The 25,274-nt window shown below is 45.4% G+C and overlaps 1 protein-coding gene and 1 long non-coding RNA gene across 2 annotated transcripts in view; one reads left to right on the top strand and one right to left on the bottom strand.

The window, feature by feature from the left end:
- The window catches only part of KCNK1 (potassium two pore domain channel subfamily K member 1), a 46,137-nt gene extending 22,248 nt beyond the window's left edge, over window positions 1-23,889 (top strand). The window contains exons 2-3 of the mRNA XM_032491809.1: window positions 19,631-20,026; window positions 22,954-23,889. Of these exons, the coding sequence (XP_032347700.1) occupies window positions 19,631-20,026; window positions 22,954-23,213 (656 nt within the window). The 3' untranslated portion in view covers window positions 23,214-23,889. The remainder of the gene's footprint in view (window positions 1-19,630; window positions 20,027-22,953) is intronic.
- On the bottom strand, window positions 12,772-25,198 carry LOC116667260. The gene is made up of 4 exons (XR_004324088.1): window positions 24,590-25,198; window positions 22,764-22,860; window positions 15,412-15,612; window positions 12,772-13,261 (listed from the first exon to the last, which is right to left on the bottom strand). It is a non-coding gene; the product is annotated as an uncharacterized LOC116667260 (long non-coding RNA).
- Between the last annotated feature and the right edge of the window lie 76 nt (window positions 25,199-25,274).

Raw genomic sequence — 25,274 nt, 5'->3', positions numbered from 1 at the left:
TTGTATTGTTTATCCAAAGGGACATTGATTTTTAAAGTTAGTTAAATACCAGTTTGGATACTCACTCTTTCTGTCTGACATGGCAAAACAAAGCCATATGAGGGTCTGATTTGAGATGCTTAAAAGTGGGGGGGATCCCATGTGCCTCTACTGCCCCTGGCTCTACAGTGTGCCCCCCCCCCAAACAGGGAACTCGCTGCCCCTCTTTCAAAGACGTGGGTTAGGAAAAGGAAAAAAAAGGTGACCCTCTTCTCTTTGTGTTTTTATTTAATGATCATTTTCCAAGAAAGAAGTGATCAGGTCAGGAAATGATGGTTTAGCTGAAGTGAGAATGTCTTCTGGGACCGATGGGACTGAAGCCGTGCGGAAGCCATGCGGAAGCCGTGCAGAAGCCAAGCGGAAGGAGCTCGCTGTGCAGCAGCTTTGCAAAGTGCTGACGGGTTTTGGAGGCTGCAGAGCAGCAGGGGCGCGTGGAGCCCGCCAGCCTCCCAGCCTCCTCTCCTACAGGCTCTCCCGCGCTCTTTCTGGCTGAGCCACCTTGTTGGCAGATGCAGGGCGTGGGGACCCAGCTGGTGGGAAGGAAGCAGGTGGTGATGACTCTCCCATCTCTGCGTCCCTGGGCTCCGTGACCGAGTTGAACCACACTCAGCAAAGTGTTAAGTGCCAGGAAGTACTGTTTTTAGAAAGGGAGGAATTCACGTGATTCTGCCAAGCAGCGTGTCCTTCGTGCACCTGGCTCTGCAGGGTAGCGTGCGTATCCACAGATCCTGCTCCCTGAGGTCACTGCCCACTCACTGTCTGGGAAAATAACACGTAAGCCCAAGGATGGTTAGTTTCCTCTGAACAAAGTCTTCAGAAAGCCCCCACTTCGTGTTTCGGCACCGACCTCCTATTCAGGAGGTGAGGTCTGAGGGGCGTGGGGACAGGGTGGAGAGACGAAAGGGAGCAGCGCGTGTGAAGTCACACAACTGTGAAGAGCAGAGGGTGTTCTGAGAACATCTCCGGGTTCATTCTGATGCAGCCCTGAGCAGGCAGTGAGGCTGCACAGATGGACACCAAGAGCTCACCGGGGAGCAGGGGTGGTCTGAGTTTTAACCTTGTGCAGCCCGGGATGGGCACAGTGGGAGAAGAGCTGGTCCAGGCTCTGTGTTCAGAGGAGGGACAGTAAAATCCTCAACTGTGACACTGCAGTGGAGAGAAAAAAAGGGATGAGTCGGGGAAATTCTCCCAGAGTCAGGGGCCCTCGGCGTGCACTTGCGTGTGAGTCAGGCATCACTCTGCGGCAGCGGGTGGGTGGACGGCAGGTGGAGCCCGTCTCCAAGCTGGCAGGGGGGGCTGAGCTCGCTAGTTCATTTGTAGATTTGTGGGGTCAGAGGTCGCGATGGCACGTTCGTCCCCCAGGTGGTTGGGAATGGAGGGCTGGGTTGGATGAGAGACATGGGGGTTTGGGGTGTCATGTGTGTGGCAGTGAGAGCCTGGAGGTACTAGTTGAAATCAAATGTCTGGGTGGGAGTTCCGGGGTGAGCGGGTGGCCCACTCGCTGTCATTCACTGGACACTGACCAGAATTCATGTCCATACGTGAATTTGTGGTTCTACACGCCCCTCAAAGGTTTTCTCTGATGAGCTCCCCATGAGAGTGAGCACTCTCCCCGGAGTGAGCCCCTTTTAAACACTGCACTTCGTCCCCGGCTCTGCTTCTCTTCCTGATCGAGCCCTCAGACTCCGGTCCCCGCTGTTCCTGTTTACAGAAGTCAGAAGGGGTGGCACGGAGACCTTCTTAACTGGGTGCGGGATGCCCGTGGGGTCTTAGACCAGGTTGGCTGGAACAGCCATGACTGCTCCCCACCCCCTCCCCACTGCCTTTTGTGAAGTGGCCGAATCTCCAGAGCCAGCATCGTCTGAGTCCGCCTTGTCCCCCCAAGCCACGCTCAGGTAGAATATTTAGAAGGTGGAGGAGACAGAAATCAACTGTGCCGCCCCAATTCCAAAAGAGCTTTTGTAGTTCTCATGTCTTTACAATAAAACTGCCACCCATCTCAGGGGCTTTCATGGTGCTTCTCAAACAGATACTCAACTAATTCACGTAGGCAATGGGGAATGTTTATTAAGCTCACCCTACTGGCCAAGCGGCCCCCCTGGGCACTTAGGCATAGAACAGTAGACAAGACATTTTTGTTGGTACGTAACTAAGTAAGCTGGTGGTCGGTGCCACACGAAACTGAAACAGGGTCATGGCTTCAGGGTGATGGGACCGCTTTAGAGAGGGAGACCTGGAACGTTCTCCGAGGCAGTAACATTGGTCTGGATCCTGAATGAAGAAAAGAAGCTGCTCCTTTTTGGAGCTTGGACTTCCTGAAGAGTAGGCAAAAGGCTGGTGTATCCAGAGGGTAAGTTGGGGGGAATAAAAGGAGGAAATTTGGTCAAAGAATCCTACAGAGCCCTTTAGGCCACAGCAAGGAATTTAAAATTGCATTCTATTTCCAATCCCTGCAGTAAAAATTCGCTGGAGGATTTTAATCTAAGGAGTGATGTAATAAGATTTTCATTATGAAAAGGTAACCCTGCCCTGCACAAGGTCCTGGGTTCAACTGAAGTGGGTTGAATGGTGGCCGCCAATTTAGGTTCCTGCCCTAATCCTGGAACCTGTAAATGTGACCTAATTTGGAAAGAGGGTTCCTTGCAGGTGTAGCTGAGGGAAAGATCTCGAGATGACATCATCTGGGTTATCTGAGTGGTCCCTACATGTGTGCAGCCCAGCCGCCATCTTGGATTCAGACTTATGGCCCCAAGAACTGTGAGATGATACATTTCTGCTGTTTTAAGCCACCAGGTAGGTGGGGATTTGTTAAGGCGGCTCCAGGAGACTCAGCCCTAGACTTGGCCTACGTTAGGGTCCGGAGGAGTGGAATTGTGGGGAGAAGTGGGAGGCTGTTACAGTAATCCAGGAGAAAAACCGCATGGCTTGGATCAACAGCAGTGAGAATGATGAGAAGTGCTCTGACTTAGAATTTCTTTTGGAAGTAGACCGAGGAGGATTTCCTGATAGATGAGATGCTGGGGACAAGGGAAAGAGGAATTTTAAAAAATCTCCTTGGTATTTGTTCTGAAGAGCTAACCAGATGCCAGCACTGTTACCTGAAATGAGGGAGGCCAGGAGCGGGGCAACTCTGGGCTGAGGTGGTCAGGGTGAGTGGTGATGGTGGGGGCCTGCGTGTGACACAATCGAGAAATCTTTTGTGGACCTATTCATTTGGAGACGCCTGTATCACATCCAAGATGGGATTTTGAGTAGAATGTTAGGCATGGATGGATTTAAAGGTCAGAAAAGCAGTGAGGGCAAGTAACTTTGGAAGCCATGACTATAGCATAGATCACTGGTTCTTAATCCTAGGTGTACGCTGGAGTCTCTCGGGGAGCTTAAAAAATCTGTACCAATATGTGCACTCCATCCCAGACCCACTGAAGGGAACTCTCTAAGGTATTTAAGAGCTTCGCAGGTGTGTCTAACATGCAGCCAGGTTGAAGAACCACGGGTGTAAAGCTGGTACTTAACGCCTTGAAGGAGGAGGGTATAGCTTAGTGGTAGAGTGCATGCTTAGCATGCACAAGGTCCTGGGTTCAATCCCCAGTCCCTCTAGTTTTAAAAAAAAAAAAAAAGCCTTGAGTCTGGATAAGATCATCCAGGACAGGGCTGCCTGAAAGATAAGATGCTGCTGACAGATCACAGGCAGAGGGACTCTGATCCCTCTGGGAGTGTGGGGTTGGCAGTGAGTGTAGACGGAGCGGAGCGTGAGGGCAGAGTCCTGGAGGACTCTGGTATGGTGAGCACAGCAAGGAGCAAGGACCAGCGAGGGGCACTGGGACATCGGATGAGAGGGGCGGGGCCGAAGCCAAGGGAAGAAAGTGTTTCAAGAGGGAGGGGGAGTCAGCTTGGGCAAGTGGCACTTAGCTGCTGAGAAATGTGAGGATAGCTCTCCTGAGGGGGTTTCACGAGATGGAAGGCAGCCCTGTGTCAACAGAGTGGTTTGGGTGGATTAAACCAGTGGAAGAAAGTGCATTTGGGTCAAACCTGGAGCAGTGAGGGAGGCTTCTGATTGGCACACTGCTCAGCCTTCCCCTCTTAGAAGCTGGCGTATCTGTGAGCTAGAAAATTCTACTTGAAGTGACTTTATTGAGCGCGATATTTCATCTTTGGGGATGTGGTACCTGACTCCCGTTGTTAATGTGTCAGCTTTACGAATGGGATGTCATGTGCGCCCCTATTCCGTTCATGTAAATCTGTTTCTTTCCAGTCTGACTTTGCCACAGACAGATCTTCTCCCTGGGTAGGTGCAACTGGCGGGCTTTGCCTGGTTTCTCTTTTTTTTTTTTTTTTTGAGAGGGGGATTAGGTTTATTTATTTTTTAAATTTATTTTAATAGAAGTACCAAGGATTGAACCCAGGACCTCGTGTATGCTAGGCATGCACCCTACCACTGAGCTGTAGCCTCCCCACTGCCTGGTTTCTCTTGAGCAAGGTGATTCTCCCTTAATGACTCACACCACAGCTGCTTCAGACCCAGATGTAAATATAGGGCTGTCAGCCCTTACTGCCTGGACCACAGACAGGGCTCAGCAAAGGTCAGATGAAATGTAGGGCTAAAATAAGCCTAAGGCAGACCCAGCTGCCCCGGGGAGAGCCAGGTGCACATCTGGAAGTCCCTTGGGAGGAGGGCACCCCAGCCACCCTGGTGGATGGCAGTACTTGGCCCTTTCCACGTTACCCCACCACCCTCACCACCCTCCCTCTCCCGTTCTGCCACTTGCCATGATGCTGAGCAGTGAGGGGGGTGGGTTGCCTCGCCTTTGAGTTTTGGCTACAAATCCTCAGTTCCGCTCTAGCCCCCAGCCCTCAAAGAATCCTGTATAACCCTGGGAGCTTCACAGGATGATGCAGTCAAGTTCAGCATGTGGGCGCGGACTGCAGTTCCCACAGCCTTGGAGAAATAGCGTTTTCCGGAACACTGCTTATCAGTGACGGGTTGGCAAGACCAGGAGATGCTCCCTCAGCTGCACCCCCTCCAGCCTGGCAGATGGACCTGAGGCTCGTGTCCCACGTACGAGAGCAGACAGCTGGTGTGCACCAACCTGCCGGAAACTCTCCTGAGGAAGCCCCAGAATTTATCCTCCTCCCACCTTCAACCAGTTGGCCCCTGCACACTGGAGCTGCCCATAGCCTGGGAGTTTGTGCCCTCAGAGAACAATTTGAAGTGTTAACCCATCTGTCCAAGGAGATTATGGAACTGTTACAGATTTGGAGGGATTTAAATTAAGGAAGCACATTTGACTGTACCGTAATGTTTGTAGGTGCCGCACCTCGGGGTCATAATTTATCGTCTGTTTATGTGCGAACTCCCAGCACCGTCCACACAAACACAGGATTTTAAGGAGTAAAGAAGAATCTTAGAACTTCCTCCTAGAGGTTATCTAGATGAAAAACTGTCTTCTTACACCCTCATTTCGAAGCCTTCAGCTTTAGATGTGTTATTCTAGCTTATTTTCAAATATGTACAGAATTAGAGCTGCATAATGAACCTTCCATGTGCCCACAAGCCAGCTGTCAGCACTCTGAATCTTCCCACCCGCGTAACATCCATCCCACGCACCTCTCAACCTGCTTTTCAGTTTTTCCTGGCATATTGTGTGAGTAAATTTTTTGCCAGGCGATGCTGTGGTGACGTGGCCCCAATCTCAGTGGCTTCCAGTAACAAAGGCACGTGTCCTTTGTGGGTCCACGTGGCTCTGCTCTTCACTGGCTTTGCTCCGGGGCCAAGGCAGGAAGACAAGCCCCTCCTGGAAGACCTGCTCCTGGTTGTCCGTGAGGGAGACCCTCCACCGATCTGGCCGTGAGTCAGAGCCCAGAGAAGTGACATTTCTTCGAAGGAAGAGTCAGTCCCATTGTAAGACCGTCTGAGAAGCAAAGAAGTGTTGTATTTTCCCACAGAGGTAGTGTGATAGCTTCCTGTCCATTAACGTGTACTCCAGGGGCAGGGAGGCAATGTTCGGAGTTCCCTCATTAGGGATGTGTCCTCCAGGGGAAGTAATTAGCATTTGAAAGACCTTAGTCTGGAATCCTCTCTCCTAAGGATGGCTCAACCAGGGCCTAAATAGCTAGACAGTCCCTTAGGTCGCATAAGCCCTAGGAGTAATTTGCCTGGGTGAGGTGGGTGGTTTCCAGGTTACGTAGATTGACTCGAGATGTTTTTCCTCTACTTTTGCCTGAAGGGGTATCAGATCTTTTGAACCCAGCAGATGGAGGTCGTTCAGTGTGGTCTCCCAGCTCTGGGACTCCATCCGGTTCAGGGAATGCTCTGTCCCCTCACGGGGGATCCTGAGGGTTCTGTCACCTGATTTAACCAGGAGGTGGTTGAAATCTGGCTTCTTGAACAGTGTTGTATCTGCCCCCACCAAACCTTTCCAGTGACCGCTGGTCCCTGCACCTAAAGGAGAGAGAATTGAACTGCCCAGAGCTCACAGCTGCTGGTGGGACTAGTTTGTGCCTCTTTTCATTGTCACACACCACCTAGCAGAGATGTTTCACGGGAGGGGTGGGCTACAGTTCTCCCCTACCTTCAACCCTCGGGCTCCACTGGGGTGTCCCCGTAAGAATGTGGCTGTAGTGAATGGCCGCCCTATTAGGTCAGTTTACAATGAAGGGAGTGAGAAGTTGACAGGGAGCCTTTGGATTTTTCCATTGGGGTTGGGGGCGCATTAATGTTCTCCCAAAGGACAGAGAGGCCACAAGGTTCCTGTACGTCAGGTTGTTCCCCTCAGTGTGTTGTCAGGTCTCTAATTGTTACCAGGAACTGCTCTGACCACCAGTGTGGATGGAAGAGGACATCTTGCAGGACGGAGGGAAAATTCACATGTGTGCAGAGGACAGAGGAGTGAATACAGACAACCTCTAACTCGTGTGCCCAGTGGCCAGTCCGAGAGAGCGTGCATAGTGTCGATCATTCAACTAGTTAATCCCTTTCAGCGTCAACAGAAGAGTTTACTTCTCTCTGCTTCCTGTGTGCGAGCATCGGATTTATTTACCTAGATGATAAATTTATGTAATCCTCATTAACACCTACAAGAAGTAGGAAGTATTATTCATACTTGACAAATGAGGGAACTAAGTCATAAAATCTGAATTAGGAAGTCAGATTCCTCAGTCCGTTCCCTGAATCACCGCCTTCAGTTTACAAATGTGATACTGCAAAGGACTGTTTTTGTTTGCACCTTCCTTCCCTGTGTTCTTGATGTTCAAGAGCCTCAAAGTCTTTAAAGTCTAATGGAAAAGGGGGAAAAAAGGTTTACTTGATTCCAGGAACCTCTGCCTTTATTTTTATTTTTATTTTTTTTTCTTTTTATTGAAGTGTGTCAGTTACAATGTGTCAATTTCTGGTGTACAGCACAATGTCCCAGTCATGCATATACATATATTCATTTTCATATTCTTTTTCAGTAAAGGTTATTACACGATATTGACTATAGTTCCCTGTGCTATACAGAAGAAACTTGTTTTTTTTTAAATCTATTTATATATATATATAGTGGCTAATATTTTTATATATAGTGGCAAACCTCAAACTCCTAAATTTATCCCTTCCTACCCACTTCCCCCCTGGTAACCATAAGATTGTTTACTATGTCTGTGAGTGTTTCTGTTTTGTAGATGAGTTCATTAGTGTCCTCTTTTTTTCTTTTTTTTTTTAGATGACACATATGAGTGATATCATATGGTATCTTTCTCTCTCTTTCTGGCTGACTTCACTTAGAATGACCATCTCTAGGCCCATCCATGTTGCTGCAAATGGCATTATTTTATTTTTAATGGCTGAGTAGTATTCCATTGTATAAATATACCACAACTTCTTTATCCAGTCATTTGTCAGTGGACATTTAGGTTGTTTCCATGTCTTGGCTATTGTATATAGTGCTGCTATGAACATTGGGGTGCATATATCTTTTCGAATTAAGAGTTCCCTCCAGATATGTGCCCAGGAGTAGGATTGCTGGATCATATGGTAAGTCTATTTTTAGTTTTTTGAGGAATCTTCACACTGTTTTCCATAATGACTGCACCAAACTACATTCCCACCAGCAGTGTAGGAGGGTTCCCTTTTCTCCACACCCTCTCCAGCATTTATCATCTGTGGGCTTTTGAATGATGGCCATTCTGACTGGTGTGAGTTGATACCTCATTGTAGTTTTGATTTGCATTTCTCTGATAATTAGCTATATTGAGCATTTTTTCATGTGCCTAATGGCCATTCATGTGCCTTCTTTGGAGAATTGCTTGTTTAGGTCTTAGGCCCGTTTTTGGATTGTATTGTTTGCTTTTTTGTTATTAAGTCGTATGAGCTGCTTATATGTTCTGGAAATTAAGCCTTTGTCAGTCGCATCATTTACAAATATTTTTCTCCCATAGGTTGTTTTGTTTTGCTTATGGTTACCTTTGCTGTGCAAAAGCTTATAAGTTTATTTAGGTCCCATTTGTTAATTTTTGCTTAATTATTTCTATTGCCTGGGTAGACTCCCCTAGGAGAACACTGCTGAGATTTATGTCAGAAAATGTTTTGCCTGTGTTTTCTTCTAGGAGGTTTATTGCATTTGGTCTTACATTTAAGTCTTTAAGCCATTTGGAGTTTAATTTTGTGTATGGTGGGAGGGAGTATTCTAACTTCATTGATTTACATGCTGTCCAGTTTTCCCAACACCACTTGCTGAAGAGATTGTCTTTTCTCCACTATATATTGTTGCCTCCTTTGTTGAAGATTGACTATAAGTCTGTGGGTAGGAACCTCTGCCTTTAAGGTGTAGAGATTTTCCCCACCAGGTGAAGTGGACACCTGTGTTTTCCTGCCAGAGTCATCAGAAGCCTTGGGACATCACCGCTTTGAGTCTCTGGGCAGAAAAGGGTGGTTCGATTCAGCATGTCCAGGGCTCCCTCACCCCTTTCCACCATATAGGAGTTTAAGACCACTTCTAGTCTGGAGTTAAGCTTTGGGCCAAGCGAGAACTATGTCGATTATCTGCAGGGCTAGGGTTTGGAAATTCAGGGTCCAGTCAATGGTGTGTCTTCGCCTTGCTATCCAGCATTTTCCTGGTTATCTTTCAAGCCCGTCTTCCATGGGCAAAGTGCCCACTGTTCCCAGTGAAGAGAAATCCTGAAGTCCCAAGTTGTCTGCACAGCATCTGCGCGTGGGGAGAAATGCCTACAGCATGAATTTGAAAACTCTGCTCCAAAAGTACCTTACCCGGGAGCCTTCACAGCCGAGTAACTTTTCAACCTCAGGAAGTGACGGCCGCAGGAAAATTATGTCAGACCTGAAGGCAAACCCAAGGGAAGAGGCAGGTGGAGGAAATCCCACTCAGGTTTAATAGATCAGAAAGCCTCATTTAAAATATTGGCGCTTTAGGACGAACCCGACGGTTCTGTTGCTTTCTTTAGTTTTTCTCCACACTGTTGTCCTGTTGGCAGAACTTTCTAAGGAAATGGCCAGAAATGAGTGAGAGAGGAAAACCAAAATAAATACTAAAAAAGGCAGGCTTGAATATAACGTGTGATTCTGCAGCTGTAGGGCTTTCCACGTGCATCAGGCTTCGCAGGTCAGGATTCTAACTCTTCCTGTCAAATGTCCCGGGGGTGGAAGGGTGGATGTGTGTGTGACCAGGCCTGTGCAGGTGTGCCCACCCCTACACAAGGGGGTGCTGCAAAGGGCACGGCGGTAGCGCCTGGTGTGACAGTTCCCAGGCACTCGTGGGTAGCGCCTCCTTTACAGCAGGCTGTGATGCCTGCAAGACATTGACGTGGATTGCATTCACCATGAGGTCATATAAACCCTCTGACCTCGTGGAACTGGGACCGGGAGACCAAGGATGACCTTAACATTTCATCTAGGGTAGCTCAAAAGTGGACAGCAGAAGTGGTAAGAAATCCTGGGAAGTAACCCCCACGCAAAGGCAACAGCCAGTACAAACAGGCTGGGCCGAGTGGATGTCCTGGGTCCAGCAAAGGATCAGGACAAGCCAGTGTGCCGCCCAGGCCTCCTAGCCCTCACTAGGGCGCCGGATCCACAGGGCAGGGTGATTTTCTGGGAGCTCCCAGAGTGGGTTAGCCAGGCCCTGTGGTCACTGCCTTAGGTCAGATCTATTTCAGAGGATTTCTCCAGCTTTTATTTCCCACATAGTCAGCCATCACCCCTCCTCATCACAGCCCCTCTGGCCTGACTTACAAGATGGGGAAGCACATGGTTCAGAATCTGCCTCCCTCATGTGCTTGCTGTTAGAGTTTCTGTGAAGGATGTAATTGCAGAGTCTCTTTTTTCTGTAAAATACGGACTTTCGTGCCTATCTCAGAGGGCTGATGGAAGGTTAAAGGAGATGATGCTTTTAGAGCATACGCCTGGGTCATAACATACCGAACGCTTTCCACTGACTTTCTCTTTGGAATGCTCCTCCCAGGTCTGCAGGGGAACCAGGAGTTAACCAACAACAAAATTTGTATCTTGTTTTAGATTTCACATGTAAGTGATATCATATGACATCTGTCTTTCTCTGACTTCCTGCCCTTAGTGTGTTCATCTCTAGGTCCATCCATGTTGATTGCACATGGCGTGATTTCATTCTTTGTATGCTGTACACTGGAAACTAACATTGTAAATCAACTGCAGTTCTATACAAAAATCAAATAAAATTAAATTTAAAAAAGAGTTAACCACTAACAAACATGAGGATGTTTTAAAGGTTCTAGGAACTGGAAGTATCCTTATCATTATTTGTCAGACTGTATTCCCTGACTTTTCCTAAATGCTCTCCAGCGCCTCTCTCCGCCCTGTAATCCAGCGTGCTGGGTGCTTCCTGGTTTGGTCGTAGAATGAGCTCCTCGGACTTATCACTGCCTCTAGGCCAGCCTGGAGGGCGTGCCTTCCTTGAGCCAGGCTCTATCTGGTCTTGCTCTCCTTCTGTATCAAGTGTGTCTTTGAATTGTGATGCATTGTTATCTTGGAGCCTTGCTGATCCTGACAGAAACTGCCCCTCCCAGGGTTAGCCAACTCCTAGATAAGAAAGGGCTCACCTGCAAGGGTGCTTTTCTATTCAAACCTGCCAGTCCAGAGCCCACACCCCAGAATCCGGCTCTCAGTCTCGGGGATGCTGTCTCGCTGGTCTAGGGCCAGGGTGCTACCTGGTACTCCCTACCCCAGCCCCTGTGTCCCAGAGCCCCCTGAAATCATGCAGACCAGCCAGTCCTAAGCCTGTTTACCCCGCCTTGCCGCCTGTGGAAACCACAAGAAATGTGACTGCCTGGAATTCTGGGAAAGCTGTACTAAAAACTTGAAGTAACCAGTTATAATCTATCTCGGATATTGGGTCATGTGCTAACTTCTTCTGCCTCTCGTAAACCAGCCAGGGCATTAGTGACAGTGCTCAGTGGGCAGCCACTTGAACGAGCTGCTGTTTGGGAAGATTATGACCTGATTCTTCTTCACAGGGAACAAGTATTACTATGACGATTAGTGAAACACGCCCGCAGCCACTGTTTCCTTTGCAGAAATACCGTGGCAGGGTAACATCTGCCTGCAAATGTTACTTCAGAGAAGAAGAAACTTTGCCGGCGGAGAATGAGGAGAAAAAAAAAAAAAAGAGATTTTGAAAAAAACTGAAGGATACAGAGTTAAGAGGGCAGACATGAGAAATCAGAGTTGTGGGTCAGTGGGTGAGAAGGTGGGTTTTTGTGCTCCTCGTCTAAATGGATGTAACTCAGAGACACCCAGCCTTCCTGAGTAGTGAGCACCATTCTTGGCTGTTTCGTACAGAACCAAGAGGAGATGGGGAGATTGCAACAATTCTAGGACTCAGATTCAGGACCTGGAGAATCTGTTACTCAGTGTGATTTGAAACAAGGTGTATGCGTTGGTGAATAAACACTAAGTTTTCCAGCACATGCTAAAAAAAAAAATTACGACTGAACAGTGTGAGCAGGCCTGTTAGCATCTTCACAGAGTAAGGACCATACAGGAGGACCAGGTGGAGCAGAAGCTGGACTGTGAGCCAGGTACCCACCTACTCAGAGGGCGGGGCAGGAAGGAGGAGGGACAGTCTGGAAAAGTTCTTGCAACATATTTACTCCTTTGAAAATTTCAGTTTTATGAGGGAGCGCTTTGTGAGGTGACCTTGGCTTGTGAGACGATGCAGACGCTGGCGTGGGAAGATGTTATAGGACCCGTGTCTTACAAAGGGACTAAGGAACAATTCCCAAAATAGGAAAAAAAGAAACAGAAAAAAAGAAAGATCATCATCATTTGTCCTCTGGAGCTAAAACAGATCATTTAGAAAATTTAAAAGTTCAACTAAGAAACAGTGCTAGGGCGAAGAAAACACATAGGAATGAAATAGCTGAGATCACTCAGAGTTAGGCATTATTAGTATTAACTAGTATGAGGGGTAAAATGAGTAAGCCCACGTTTTATAGTCACAGGAGATGAACCCCGAAAACTGTTAATGCTTAGAAAAGGAAGCATAGGGATTCCTATGATAATTATTTTACTATAAATAATAATAGAATATATTATATAATAATATAAACAAATTACAATTTATTTATATATTTACATATTATAATATAAATGTATAATATTTATATTCTATAATATAAATGTATAATACACATTATATAATACAAATGTATAATATAAACATAAATATTATATAATATAAACAATATACAAATATAAATAAATTATAGTACATAATAATAAAGCATATTAGGAATTCCTAAGTTAGCTGAGTTATTTGGGAAAAACGAAAATGAGGTATTTTCGATGGGCTCATTCGGGACAGACAACAAGCAGGTAGTGAACAGTGAAAAATGATCCACTGAAGCAGAATCATCAGAGCAAAAGCAGATGTTTGTAAGAGATTGTCTGCTGACTCTAGGAAACCAAGAAAGAAAATGATAGCATTGCCAGCAAGCCCTTACTGAAATAGTGGAAAACTATCCACATGAACGAGAGGAAGCCAAGGGGAAAAAAGGCGCAAGGGAGAGGTGAGCACCTTCCTCAGGGCGGTGGGCCAGTTCTCACCAGGAAGTCCAGGGACCGAGCGCTGTTTGTGCAAACACCTCGCAGGAACCGTGCGTGTGAGTGGCGGGGAGAGCCCTCGGCTGGGAGCGGCGGGGTTGTTCAGCAATGGAGGAGTTATGCTGAGGTCCCTGCTGAGAAGTAGCTGGAAATCTGTAAAGGAGGGAACGTCTGAGCTCACGGACCCCACTGTGTCCTGCTCTCAACCAGTGACTTGAAGACGTAACTCAGTTGCCTGTGACCTGTGTTACTATGGATAACCGGGAACACCCAGATTCCATCAACCGGGGGATGGGTAATCAGCTAGGGTGCTGGCGTAGCCTAGAACACTGCCTTTCAGCAACAGGTGGGCCTCCACAGTCTCACACAGAGCCGTCTCCAGGACGTATTGTTCAAAGAAAACTGAACACTAGAACAAGCCCTGTGGTAGACTCTTTCTGATAGAAACAAAATAAAACTGTTTTCCTGGAAGTATATGTATACGTATCTAAACACTTAGAAAATTTTCAGATATTCTGGCTACAAACTCAGAACAGGAACTTCTAGAGATCTGGAACTAAAGGGGAGGTGGGTGGTCAGGGACACTTTGGCTTCATCAGTATTTGCAGATTTTCCAGTGAAAATGTTACTTTATGTATTGCGTAACTGATCATTTTTACAATGTACAATTTTGATTTGAACTTTTACCTGATATTTACATTGGCATCTTTGGAATATAACTCATCATCGGGGCCACTGGACATCCTCTCTTACTTGACTGGTGCCTCTGGATTTACAGACAGGGATTCCATATGGAGTTACCAACGTTACGTTTAACAGTTAAACAGGAATATAGGAATTGTGTTGGACCTTATTCTATTTTTTTTAAACATTTTTATTTCTACTTTTTTTTTTTGGCAGGGGGAGGTAGTTAGGTTTATTTATGTTTAATGGAGGTACTGGGGATTGAACCAGGACCTCGTGCATGCTAATCAAGTGCTCAACCACTGAGCTATACCCACCCTCCTTATTCTATTCTTATATCAGTGATTTTAGTTATGACCACTGAAACCCTGTTTTCCAAGGACACCACTACACCACTATTTTGTTGTGATTTCGTGTTCTCCTGTCAGAATGTAAGGACACTCCTCTGTCCTCTTCTTCACTGGTGACCTACCATTTACCATAGTGGTTCGTCCACGTGGCTTCTAAGCCAGAATTCAAGCACATGGCACCCATGTGGCTCATGCCCACTTTCTCTGTCCTCTGAGGGGTTTCGTGCTGCCCTGCCTCCTGATACTGTAAAGTGACCCCAGGCTCTGGTTCACCTGCTGTCTCTGGGTGAGAGTTGCACTGGCCTTTGTCCCTCCCTGCACACCGTGTTCCATCTCTCCCGCCCTCTCATTCCAGAGTCTCACTCTCTCACATTTGGCCCCATGGAGCTGCCAGAAAAACATGATGGCTCTTCCTTCTCAGTGATGGCCAACACGACCACCTTTTCATCACGGGCTCCTGAGAAGTAGTGCCAGGGCTCAAGTTGACTTTTGAGGCGTCACTGGCTTTTGCACTGCATAAGACGTCGGGGTGGCACGGCAGAAAGATTGAGATCTGTTTATTTGTATGACTGAGCAAGTTGGCTAAGCTCTCAGAAACTCAGTCTTACTTGTAAAGTAGAAATAACAACTTTAGATGGGGAGGGTAAGCTCAGGCATAGAGTTCGTGCCTAGCATGCATGAGGTCCTGGGTTCTATCCCCAGTCCCTCCACCCAGTCAGTCAGTCAATCTCATTACCTCTCCCCTCCCCCAGAAAAGAAATAATATAACTTCAGGGTTTGAATCTTATGGAGATTCACAATTCTGCGTGCGCACGCACACACGACAGGCAGCAATGGTGGCTGTTTTGAGCTCGCCTCCCTCCTTCCAGAACCTTCCAGAGCCTCAGTCTCCTCAGACTGATGGCATTGTGGCAGGTGTCCCTTGCCTTAGCTATTATTTGTAATCGTTCTTTCACCTTGCTGCCATTTTCGGTTGAAACTTCCGCTGTAAAAAAGTGCCGGGTGTTTCCATCTGTGACATTCAAGCCATTTGCTAGGATCCCCTGATTTTTAAATGCAGTGTGTCAACACGGTCCGTCTCTTAGAGATGGCCACTTTAAGGTAAAGAGCCAGAACCGTCTCCTACCTAGGAATGCCACTCGCTCTCTCCTCGGATGTGAACAGGAAACCATCCGTGACTGAGCGAAGCGACCACAGCAAAGCACTAAACGAACGAGCTGGCGAAAGGGGATGCTGAGAAAAGCATGCGGACCTCCCGTGACTTCTTACCTCTGCTACCCCTTTGTCACTTTCAGTCTTCGCCACCATTTCTCCTTGGTCTGGTTTAGATGTCCCTTGAGTCGTCTCTCCCTGGTAAACAAACTTCCTTTTCTAAGCAAAGTAACAGAAGCTGTACGTCCCCTGTTGTGTAGACGGCTCGGATGGCAGGGGCGAACAGTTTATCTGTGTGTGAGTCTTTGAGAAGGGTTGCTGTAAAGGGAGAAGTGTGCAGGGTATCCGGAAGTTAACCATTTATTGCCACGGTGGGACAAAAATGAACTTCAAGTAAAAGGTAAGATTAAAGTGGCAGAAAAAGTCAACGTGACCTGAAGGCTGTTCATTGAGGTACAGTGAGTTTCTAGCTCTCCCGAATTTGAAGTCCCTTACAGCCCCAGTGTTGCTGCCCTCCTGGTCAGGGAGTGTGGAGAGACCCCCAGCAGAGGGGGATGTGACCTCCCCATTGTGGGGCTCAGTCCAGTGGGAACGAGGGAGCAAATAAGCCCAAGTCCGGGATTGTAAATTAAAGTCTGTTTTACGGAAGAGAAGACCATGCAGTTTCATTCAGTATCTCTGCTGGGATCAAGAGGTGGAGATTCTCTTTTTATAGCATGTGTCAAGCTAACTTAATGGAAAATGCATACATGGTACCATATTCTACTAAGTCATGTGAATAAATGAGAGTATTTATTGTATGTGTGGGGTGGTGAGCGACACTTCTCTCAAAAGCATCGGGGACATGTGGAGACATCGCACGTTAGTCACTTGCTCTGATGGTCTGACTAGGAGACCACAGACGTTCTCATGGACCTCGTTCAGAAGGACTTAACAGCCAGAAGCATGGCACGGCCCCAGGTTGGATGTTAGCTAGCATCGTGCCAGGGCTGTTGCAGTTACAGTGACAAATTTGTGAAGTCAGATTTCTTAGAAGACTGCCATCAGTGTGAAGTCCGTCCCCACCGCCCCCCATCACACACACACCCCTACAGGTGCAGAGTCGTAAGATGAAGCCCAGCACCTGTGGGGCAGGAGGCTACAACACAAGGACAGTGGTACATGGGAGTTTCACTTCAGGATCCTAAGTTTTTGAAGATCCTTTTTTCAGTAGACTTGGCTATGCTTAATCTTTTGGGCCCCCAAATTATATGCATAGCCTTAGAAAAATTTAAGGAACACCAGATATGTCAGGTTTATTAACATTTTGCTAAATTCATCATAGTTTGTAAAAGGATTTTCATATGGTTATAAGATTTTAAAATACGAGCTTTGCTTTGTGATTTACTTGGGGATTCAGTTGACTGAACTTGAGTAACTCATTCACCACTTCATTAAAACTCATGAGGACAGGTTTCCATCTGATGCATTAAGCTGTCTATTGCCAAAGAAGTGCTGTGTACTCGGTAGAGGACAGTTCTCCCAGTGCAGCCAGCACTGAAAGTAACTGTGAATGAGATGTAAATTTTACATTGTACTTTCCATTAATGAAAATGATTTATGTAAACATCAGGAGACGCTGGCTTTCAATAAGGATCTACACTTTGGTGATTTTTAATCTCTTAGTGGGAACCTTATTATTCGCATTAAAATGCCTTACTGCAGAGAGACATCCTGGAATCTTGTAATGATTATCTCTATTACTTGGAGATACCATCTTAGTAAGTGGAGATTTAGTGAAGATTCTAGGTAAAAGAGCTGTTGTCCTTTGAGAGTAAAAATTATATCCTAAAAATTTTTTAAACTAGAAATTTGTTTATTTTTTTCTACTAGAACTGAAATCATGCCATTTATTAGAATGGATGATACAAAAGAGGTGGGCTGTGTGAAATAGGTGTGTTACACTTTTAGTAAAGATAGTTCATAACATTACTGCCAAACAATAATAAAACCATGGGCTTCAGGGCTTTTACCGAGTTCAGCTGATTCAGCTGATCTTATGTTTTTCTCTACAAAATTCCTACCAAAGTTAATCCATCCCTTGCTATCTCTGCGTGAGCCCTGTTGTCTCCTGGCACTTTTATTATTTTAATATTTTTATTTTTATTTTTTAGCAGAAGGGGGAAATGTGTTAAGCAAAAGGATACAGCTGCACAGCCAAATTAATTATTTTATTTATTTAATGGAGGCACTGGGGATCGAACCCAGGACCTCGTGCACGCTAAGCATGTGCGCTACCACTGAGCTGTACCTCCCCCATCCTGGTACTTGTAGTCACAGGCTCATAACCAAATTTGTGCATCGCTTTCCAGTTGGCTTTGTTGTGGGTAAATAAAATTCCATTATCAGATTCTATTTCTGGATCTCTGGCCATTAAAAAATCCTTTGTTAATGCCTGGCATAGCTCTGATTGGCTCCGGTCTCCTGGGATGTGAGCTGCTTTATTCACAAAGTCTAATTCCTCTTTGTCACATTATTTTTTTTCTCAAAAATAAAACATTTACATTTCTCCTTCTTTTTTTTTTTTTTTTTTTTTTTTTTTTGCATGAACTTTATTCGGCAAGCTTTCTCCATCCTTTGTGTTACTCTCTGGGAACTCTGACTGGCTTGTATCCCTCTAGAACTACGCCAGAATTAGCCAAAGGTTCCAGGAGCAGCTGGCGATGCAAGGACTTAGATTCAGGAACTGATGCTCAGAACGTTGGTTCTCAATCCTTCTGAGAGTCTAAGCTCTGGAATCCGTGCAGAAAAATGCACGTGTGCAGAGAGGTTCCAGTCGATACAATTCCAGGGGGTTGCTGGGACTCCCTGTAGCTCATTCATAACTTTCTGGGGTCAACCGCTCTGATGTGTTGAGACTGTGCACAGGAATAATGGGCGACCTCTCAGTGACCACAGGTACCTGGCCTGCACTCGGAAACTGACAGAAGGCAGAGAATTGGGAGATCTGACGCGAAAGGCTTTTCAGAGTTATTTCTAAGCTGGAGAGAGTTTAGAAATCAGATTTGGAAACCACTTTTCAATTACCAAGGCATGAGTGAGGTTTGTTTGGATTTTTTTTTTTTTTTGTCCAGAAGCTGATTTCACAGAAAATACATTTAGTTGGCTTTTTCCTGAACTGACTTGTTTAGACATGTTGGTCCTTTTAGGATGAAATGCTTGTTAGATTTTAAAAACGGTCGGCTGAGCCTCACGGCCAGCTGGCTTCTCTCGGACGCCATTTGTTGGATGAAGAATCTCCTGACTGCCTTGATTTGGGAATGACTCAAACATAGTGGAAAATAAAACAGACATATGTTTTGACCACTGGCCCTAAGGCAGGATTTTTTGATGTCTGTTTTGTGGAAGATAGAGCTTCTTGGAACCTACAGAAATGGCAAGGGGGAAGAAAATGTTAGTTTTTGGATGTGTCATTTAACCAAACAATTGAACAAAATATGTGTTCTTTTTCTTCAGGATTGCTTTGGTAATTCTGGGGGCTTTTTGTGTGTGATTCCATATAAATTATAGGATTATTTGTTTTAGTCCTGTGAAAAATGTCTTCAGTAATTTGACAGGGATCGCATTAAATCTGTAGATTGCCTTGGATAGTGTGGCCATTTTAACATTAGTTCTTCCAATCCAAGAACATGGGATATCTTTCCATTTCTTTAAATCATCTTTAATTTTCTTAAGCAGTATCTTATGGTTCTCCAGGTGTAAGGCTTTCACCTCTTCGGCCAGGTTTATTTCTAAGTATTTCTGAACAGAGTATTTGGAAAGAAGTGTCCAGCCCCGTGCTTTGGTTGGTGTGTTTTCACCTCCCGTTCTCTTCCTGTGTCCACCCTCCCACCGTTCCCTCCTCCGCCTGGTTCTCGCCCCGCACCTTTGTCAGTCATCCCTGCTAGAACGTGCTGTGAGCAGTTTGTTTTGGATGCAAGGGCAGGCGTTTGGACCGTAATGAGGACTGGGGAGGGGAGTGCATCCTCCCGGTGAGCTAGGTTTCTTGCATGAGTTGCCTGATGACTTAAGACAGCGCAGTGTTATATCCTAGCACACGGAGCTTCTCTTTCTGCCCAACAATGGACTCAAAACCAGGTTCGGATGTGTGGGAGGAGCCGGTCAGACGTGATCCAGAGTGGTGGACATCGCGAATGCCTGGCATCCTCTGTTGAACTTTACTGTAGTAACAGTTACGAGGGAGCCTTTACTGTACCCACCTCAGTTTCGTCTGGCTCTTCCCGCGGGTTTGAAGGGAGGAGGGGGGCACAGCAGGTGATGTTATTTACCAGGTGTCCTCCTCCTCTTGCCCCTGCAGGTTACGGCCACACCGTGCCCTTGTCCGACGGGGGCAAGGCTTTCTGCATCGTCTACTCCGTCATCGGCATCCCGTTCACCCTCCTGTTCCTGACGGCGGTGGTCCAGCGCGTCACCATCCATGTCACCCGCAGGCCGGTCCTCTACATCCACGTCCGCTGGGGCTTCTCCAAGCAGGTGGTGGCCATCGTCCATGCCGTCCTCCTCGGCTTCCTCACCATGTCCTGTTTCTTCTTCATCCCAGCCGCCGTGTTCTCCGTCCTGGAGGATGACTGGAACTTCCTCGAGTCCTTCTATTTTTGTTTCATTTCCCTGAGCACCATTGGGCTGGGGGACTACGTTCCCGGAGAGGGCTACAATCAGAAGTTCAGAGAGCTCTACAAGATCGGGATCACGTGTGAGTATCGAGGTCAGGTTCACAGCCTCTGCCCGGGGGGGGGTACCCATCTGCTGTCCCTCGTCAGAGCTCTGACTGCTTTCCATGGATAAGTCTTCCATGTTTTCACCTGACTGTAACAATTTCATTTCATCATGAGTCCCTTCAAAACCCTTTATGCAAAAGATCTTATTATTACTGAGAGTTATTTTTCCCAGGCACCTTCAAAGTACCAGTTTCTTACTAATAATGTCATAGGCATTACAAATTAGTGTAAAAATGCGCCACTCAGAATATGCTTGATAATCAGCTTTTCATTTTTAAAAAAAGTTGCTTTACTTTATTAAATATTTAAGGCTCAAGAAAACTGGGGCTGGGATGTAGCCTGTTACAATCAGTCCTGTTCTTTAATTTGTCAAGGAACATCTTAAAACAGTTGCTAATCTCATTCATCCATCTGGTTCTTTTTTGAAGTTGAGTATGTTCACCACTTTCAGATTTTGTTTGTTTGGAAGATTTCAGATTTTTTTAGGTGGAAAACAGGCATTAAAATTCAGATGGCCAGTGACTTACCATTTTTAAACAGTTTATAAAAATTCAGTATCATAGCATGGAAACACTTAGAAATCCATTTGCAAGACAACTATTTTTGTGTGTCCCTTTCCAGTCTTTTCACAGTGCATAGAATTGCATCATAATGTGCAGAGTTTTCATTTCTGCCTTCTCAAGAATTTTTCAAGTTTCAGCTTATGCCAGGTCTTCTAGGAAATCACAGAACACATTCAAGCAGTCATGTTCTGTCCTGGCCCTCTCCTAAAGTCTTAACATAACAAAATGCTTACTTGGACTGTGTATTTCAGCATTTCCATTAAATCATGCTCACCCAGGGAAAAGGCTTCTCTCATAAACTTCCAGTGCTTTGAACAGTGCCTGGCTACCAAGAAATATTTACCAAATGGTTACAAAGGAGGTTTCATATTTTCTCTAATTACCATGTTTATTTTTAATACCCAAATAATATTTTACCAGGCGACGATACCACAATCTAGCTATGTTTCTACTGTTCAATATTTAGATTGTTTCCAGTTTGGGGGGCACTGTAAATAATACTGCAGTAAATATTTTTATATGCTTACATTTTTCTCTACTTTGGTATCTTTCGAAGAAGTGGGATTGCTGACCCAAAGTGAACATGCCCTTTTGTGACTCATGGAACATGTTGACCCAGTGCCTTCCAAAAGGCATTACGAATTTACACGATCACCAGAATCTCCTGAGTGGAACCGTTGCAGGAGTCCTGGGGGGTGTGGGCCAGCAGCAGCACAGTAGAGGGTTTTGTTGTGAATTTGATAGCACAGATAAACATCATCTTAACTTTCTTTTCCTACATTAGGGTTAAATGTTACCTCCTTATTTTAGTTTTTTCATGACTTATGTATATTGAGTATGTTTCTGTCATTGAATATGTTTGTCATTAATTATGTTTGCTAGCTCTATTTTTCTGTTGGGTTAATTGTCTTCTCTGAAATTCAGCCCAACAGTGTAACTTCCTCAGTTTTTCATACAGCACTAAATCCTTGTAGAACATTTTAACACTTGTTACAATGTGTATTTTTAAGGCAGTCCACATAGTGTATATGCTGGGTGGAGCAAATGAATGTTCCAAAGGTATATTCGTTTGTGGATAGGCTAAAACCCCACAACTTTTGTTTGAAACCCCATGGGTATTTTTGTCAGCCCTCCACAGTTTGACTAATGGATAAAGGAAAAGTAGGAGATTTGCCAGTTAGTCTAACGGTGTCACTGCTGTTTCTAAAATATGCTGTATTATTATGGAAACTTAACAGCAAATTCTAAAGATACTGTGACTGTCACTTTGCATTCTGGACCTAATCAGCCTCCTTATTCCTATGACACTGCTGATTCTGGCTTCTCTGGTTCATTTATTTTCTGAAAATCTTCCCTCGAACATTTTACCACTGGGACATGAAATGGGGATTCCTGTTATTCTTAAGCGTTTTCATTTTCACTTTTTTGTCCTCCCTGATTTTTTTTCCCTGAAAACTGACTTTAAACGCGTGGAACTGACTTAAAATGACCCTTTTCCCATTACTGATCCCAAGGAATAGCACTTTACCTGAAGCAAAAGGTTGTCTTTTATTTCAGAGCAAGAAGCTGGTAAGAGTTATTCGATGAGTGGTCCATGTGCCCCTTTAATGACTTGTCACATAACGGAGACATTAGTTTGCTGCTGGATCTCAATGGATGTGTAAATAGCCACATCAAGACCTTGTTAATATCTGTGTTCCTTCTTAAAATAATTTTCATCTAGCTTGCACTGTAATTTTTATTGCCAAAATCTTTATTCTGTCGTGGAATAAAGATCAAAGCCTGGAGTGTGAAAAGGGTGCCAAACATTTTTCTAGGCACTCATGACAAATCAAAAGCTCTTCTGAAACGTCACTGGCTTTTTGAGAGGGACTGGTTCTCCAGTGGAGGTGGTGGTCACCCCTGTGTGAGTATGTATGTGTCTTTAACGGTGCCACAGCAGCCCCAACGTTTTTCCCCCCGAAATTGAACTATGTGATTCTTTTTTGTTTTTCAACCTTCCCCCCCCCCAAAATTGCACCATGTGATTCTTTTTGGGGGAGGGCAGGTAATTAGGTTTATTTATTTATTTTGATGGAGCGATTGAACCCAGGACCTCGTGCATGCTAAGCACATGCTCTACCACCGAGCTGTACCCGGTCCACCTTACCACGTGATTCTGAATAATCCAGATTTGTAGGAGGGTTAAGTCATTTGGCATCTTCCTCTGGGTTGTCCTTCTTTGACCCATGGAATCCAAAACATCCCTAAGAAATGAGAGAAGCGACAATGAACTGACCCATCAACAGACAGGCTGTGTCGTGACCTGATCCCACTGAGACCCTGTCCTTGTCACGCAGGCTACCTGCTGCTCGGCCTCATCGCCATGCTGGTCGTGCTGGAGACCTTCTGCGAGCTGCACGAGCTGAAGAAGTTCAGGAAAATGTTCTACGTGAAAAAGGACAAGGATGAGGACCAGGTGCACATCATCGAGCACGACCAGCTGTCCTTCTCCTCCATCACGGACCAGGCGGCCAGCGCCAAGGAGGACCAGAAGCAGAACGAGCCTTTTGTGGCCCCTCCATCACCAGCCTTGGCTGATGGGTCCGCTAACCAGTAAGCCCCGGGCAGGGCCGCGGAAGAGGCTGTAGTTTGTGCGTTTTTATGAGAATGTAAAATCCAAGGTGATATTTTAACAGATATCTCCTGTTTGTGATTTTTTTTTTTGGGGGGTGAAATAGAACAAAGGAAGTTTTTACTCCAGAAGACTTGTCTAAAATCTGAGGAAATAGGGTATGCACCTGTAAGTCCAAAATTATCCAGACTTTACTAATCGGTGAAGAATGCTTGAAGCCAGGTGCCGCTGTGGATAGAAACAGATTTTACCCTTTTTGCTGGGGACTTTGGGATTTGCATTTACATCATTTAGCTGGTGGGGAGACAGCAACATTTATATTTAAAAGCAGAAAAAACGCATAGAAATGTTTTATAAATAAGTTTATGTGTACCAATTTGCATGGGCCCATCCAAAGTCATTATTTTTGTAGACTCTAAGTTAAACCTACTATTTATAATGACTAGATAACCATTAACTGTGTACATATGAAGTATAAATATGTTTATATTCTGTACATATGGTTTAGGACGCCAGATCCCAGCACACTTCTTAACCCAAGATTGTAGAGATTTTTTTCCTTTTGATAAGAGTTGCTGTAATAAGATAAGGGGCATAATGCACTTATGAGTGAGCTACTTCAGTATTCTGCTACAATAAATGTTTCTACCCTCTTGCAGTAGTATGGTATCAGATGTCTAAAATGTTTGAAAGCGTTTCTCTGGAAATGAGCAAGAAATGAAGACTAAAAAAAATAGTTAAGATATTTTTATTTTGAAAGTGCGTTGTGATCTGCAGTCCCCCAGCACTAAAGCACAGACTGTGAACATACAAACCCCAAGTGAACAGATTCTGTCAAATTAGTCTGAGAGGTTTGTTTTTTTTTAATTTATAAGCTAAAAGAAATAAGAATCGTAGCTGGTTGCCACCTCTCGCTTTAATATAGCAAGAAAAGTTTTCCTCCCTGTAGATAATATGTTTGCACTGCACACCTTTATAGAAACCATAAAGGCAATACTTCAGGGCTGAACTCAGGAAACTGTTAGGAATTTTAGGAGAGAAAATTGAGCCCTGTGTGGTAACTAATGTTCAGTGACTGGCTAACCAAGTCTCATCTCCCTGGCAGCTGCTCAGGAGGTGGTGCTTGAGGTGTTGGTAAAAAATCAACTTGCTGGTGGAGCCAACCAAGCAGAGCACCCCCACCTTGGGGGCTCTCCCGAAGTCTCTGCGCCGCCCCGGGGAACCCCCTGACCAGCCCCGTCCTGCTCACTGCTGTCAGCCTTCAAACGCTGTACCCCCTGACTTAGAACAGGGCCCTTCTTTATTACATAAAATCCCATCTGGTGTGAGAGCAACCAAACCATAAGAAGGAAGTACGTTACCTCTGTAGCCCCCGTGCCCCTCCAGAGCTCCTGTGATGGTGAACTGTCCTCAGCAGATCCTTTCCATTGTTTAATTCCAAACATGTCAGTCTATTCCATTGAGCTGGGTTACGCCTTCCCATAAGCACATTTCTGTCTCCACGGTGGAAGACTGCTCACCCCGGGCCGGTAACTGGCTAAGGAGCAGGGTAGCGACTCCTTGGAGAACAGGGACACACTTCATGGTCGGGACTGGCTTTGGGAAGTTCACGGTGCTCGTGACACTTGGGATGGTACAGGGAGTCTGAAAGAGAAATCACAGAATCAGTGCATTATACCTGGAGAATGTCACGACGTTTCCCTCAACGCAGGATAAAAAATGACGCCTTGGCTGTAATCTGAGAGGAGAGTGCAAAGTCCAGGAAATGAGGAAGAGCCTAAAGGGAAAATTCTGAATCAGGATGTCATTAATAAGCAGTAGAATGCAGGACTTAACTTTCAAAGCTTTTGTGAATCTGTAGAGATTACACTAAACCGTACTGCTTGTCACGTTGTTTTTGTCTTTTTTTTTTTTTTAAACTTCTAATTGAAGTGTAGTTGACTTACAATGTCAGTTTCAGGTGTACAGCAAAGTGATTCAGTTATACATACACATACATATGTATTTTTTTCTTCTCAGATTCTTTTCCATTTTATGTTATTACAA

This window comes from Camelus ferus, chromosome 11 (genome assembly GCF_009834535.1).
Source record: "Camelus ferus isolate YT-003-E chromosome 11, BCGSAC_Cfer_1.0, whole genome shotgun sequence".
Lineage (NCBI taxonomy): Eukaryota > Metazoa > Chordata > Mammalia > Artiodactyla > Camelidae > Camelus > Camelus ferus.
Note: the sequence above shows the minus strand (reverse complement) of the source record. Positions and strands in the feature narration are given on the sequence as shown.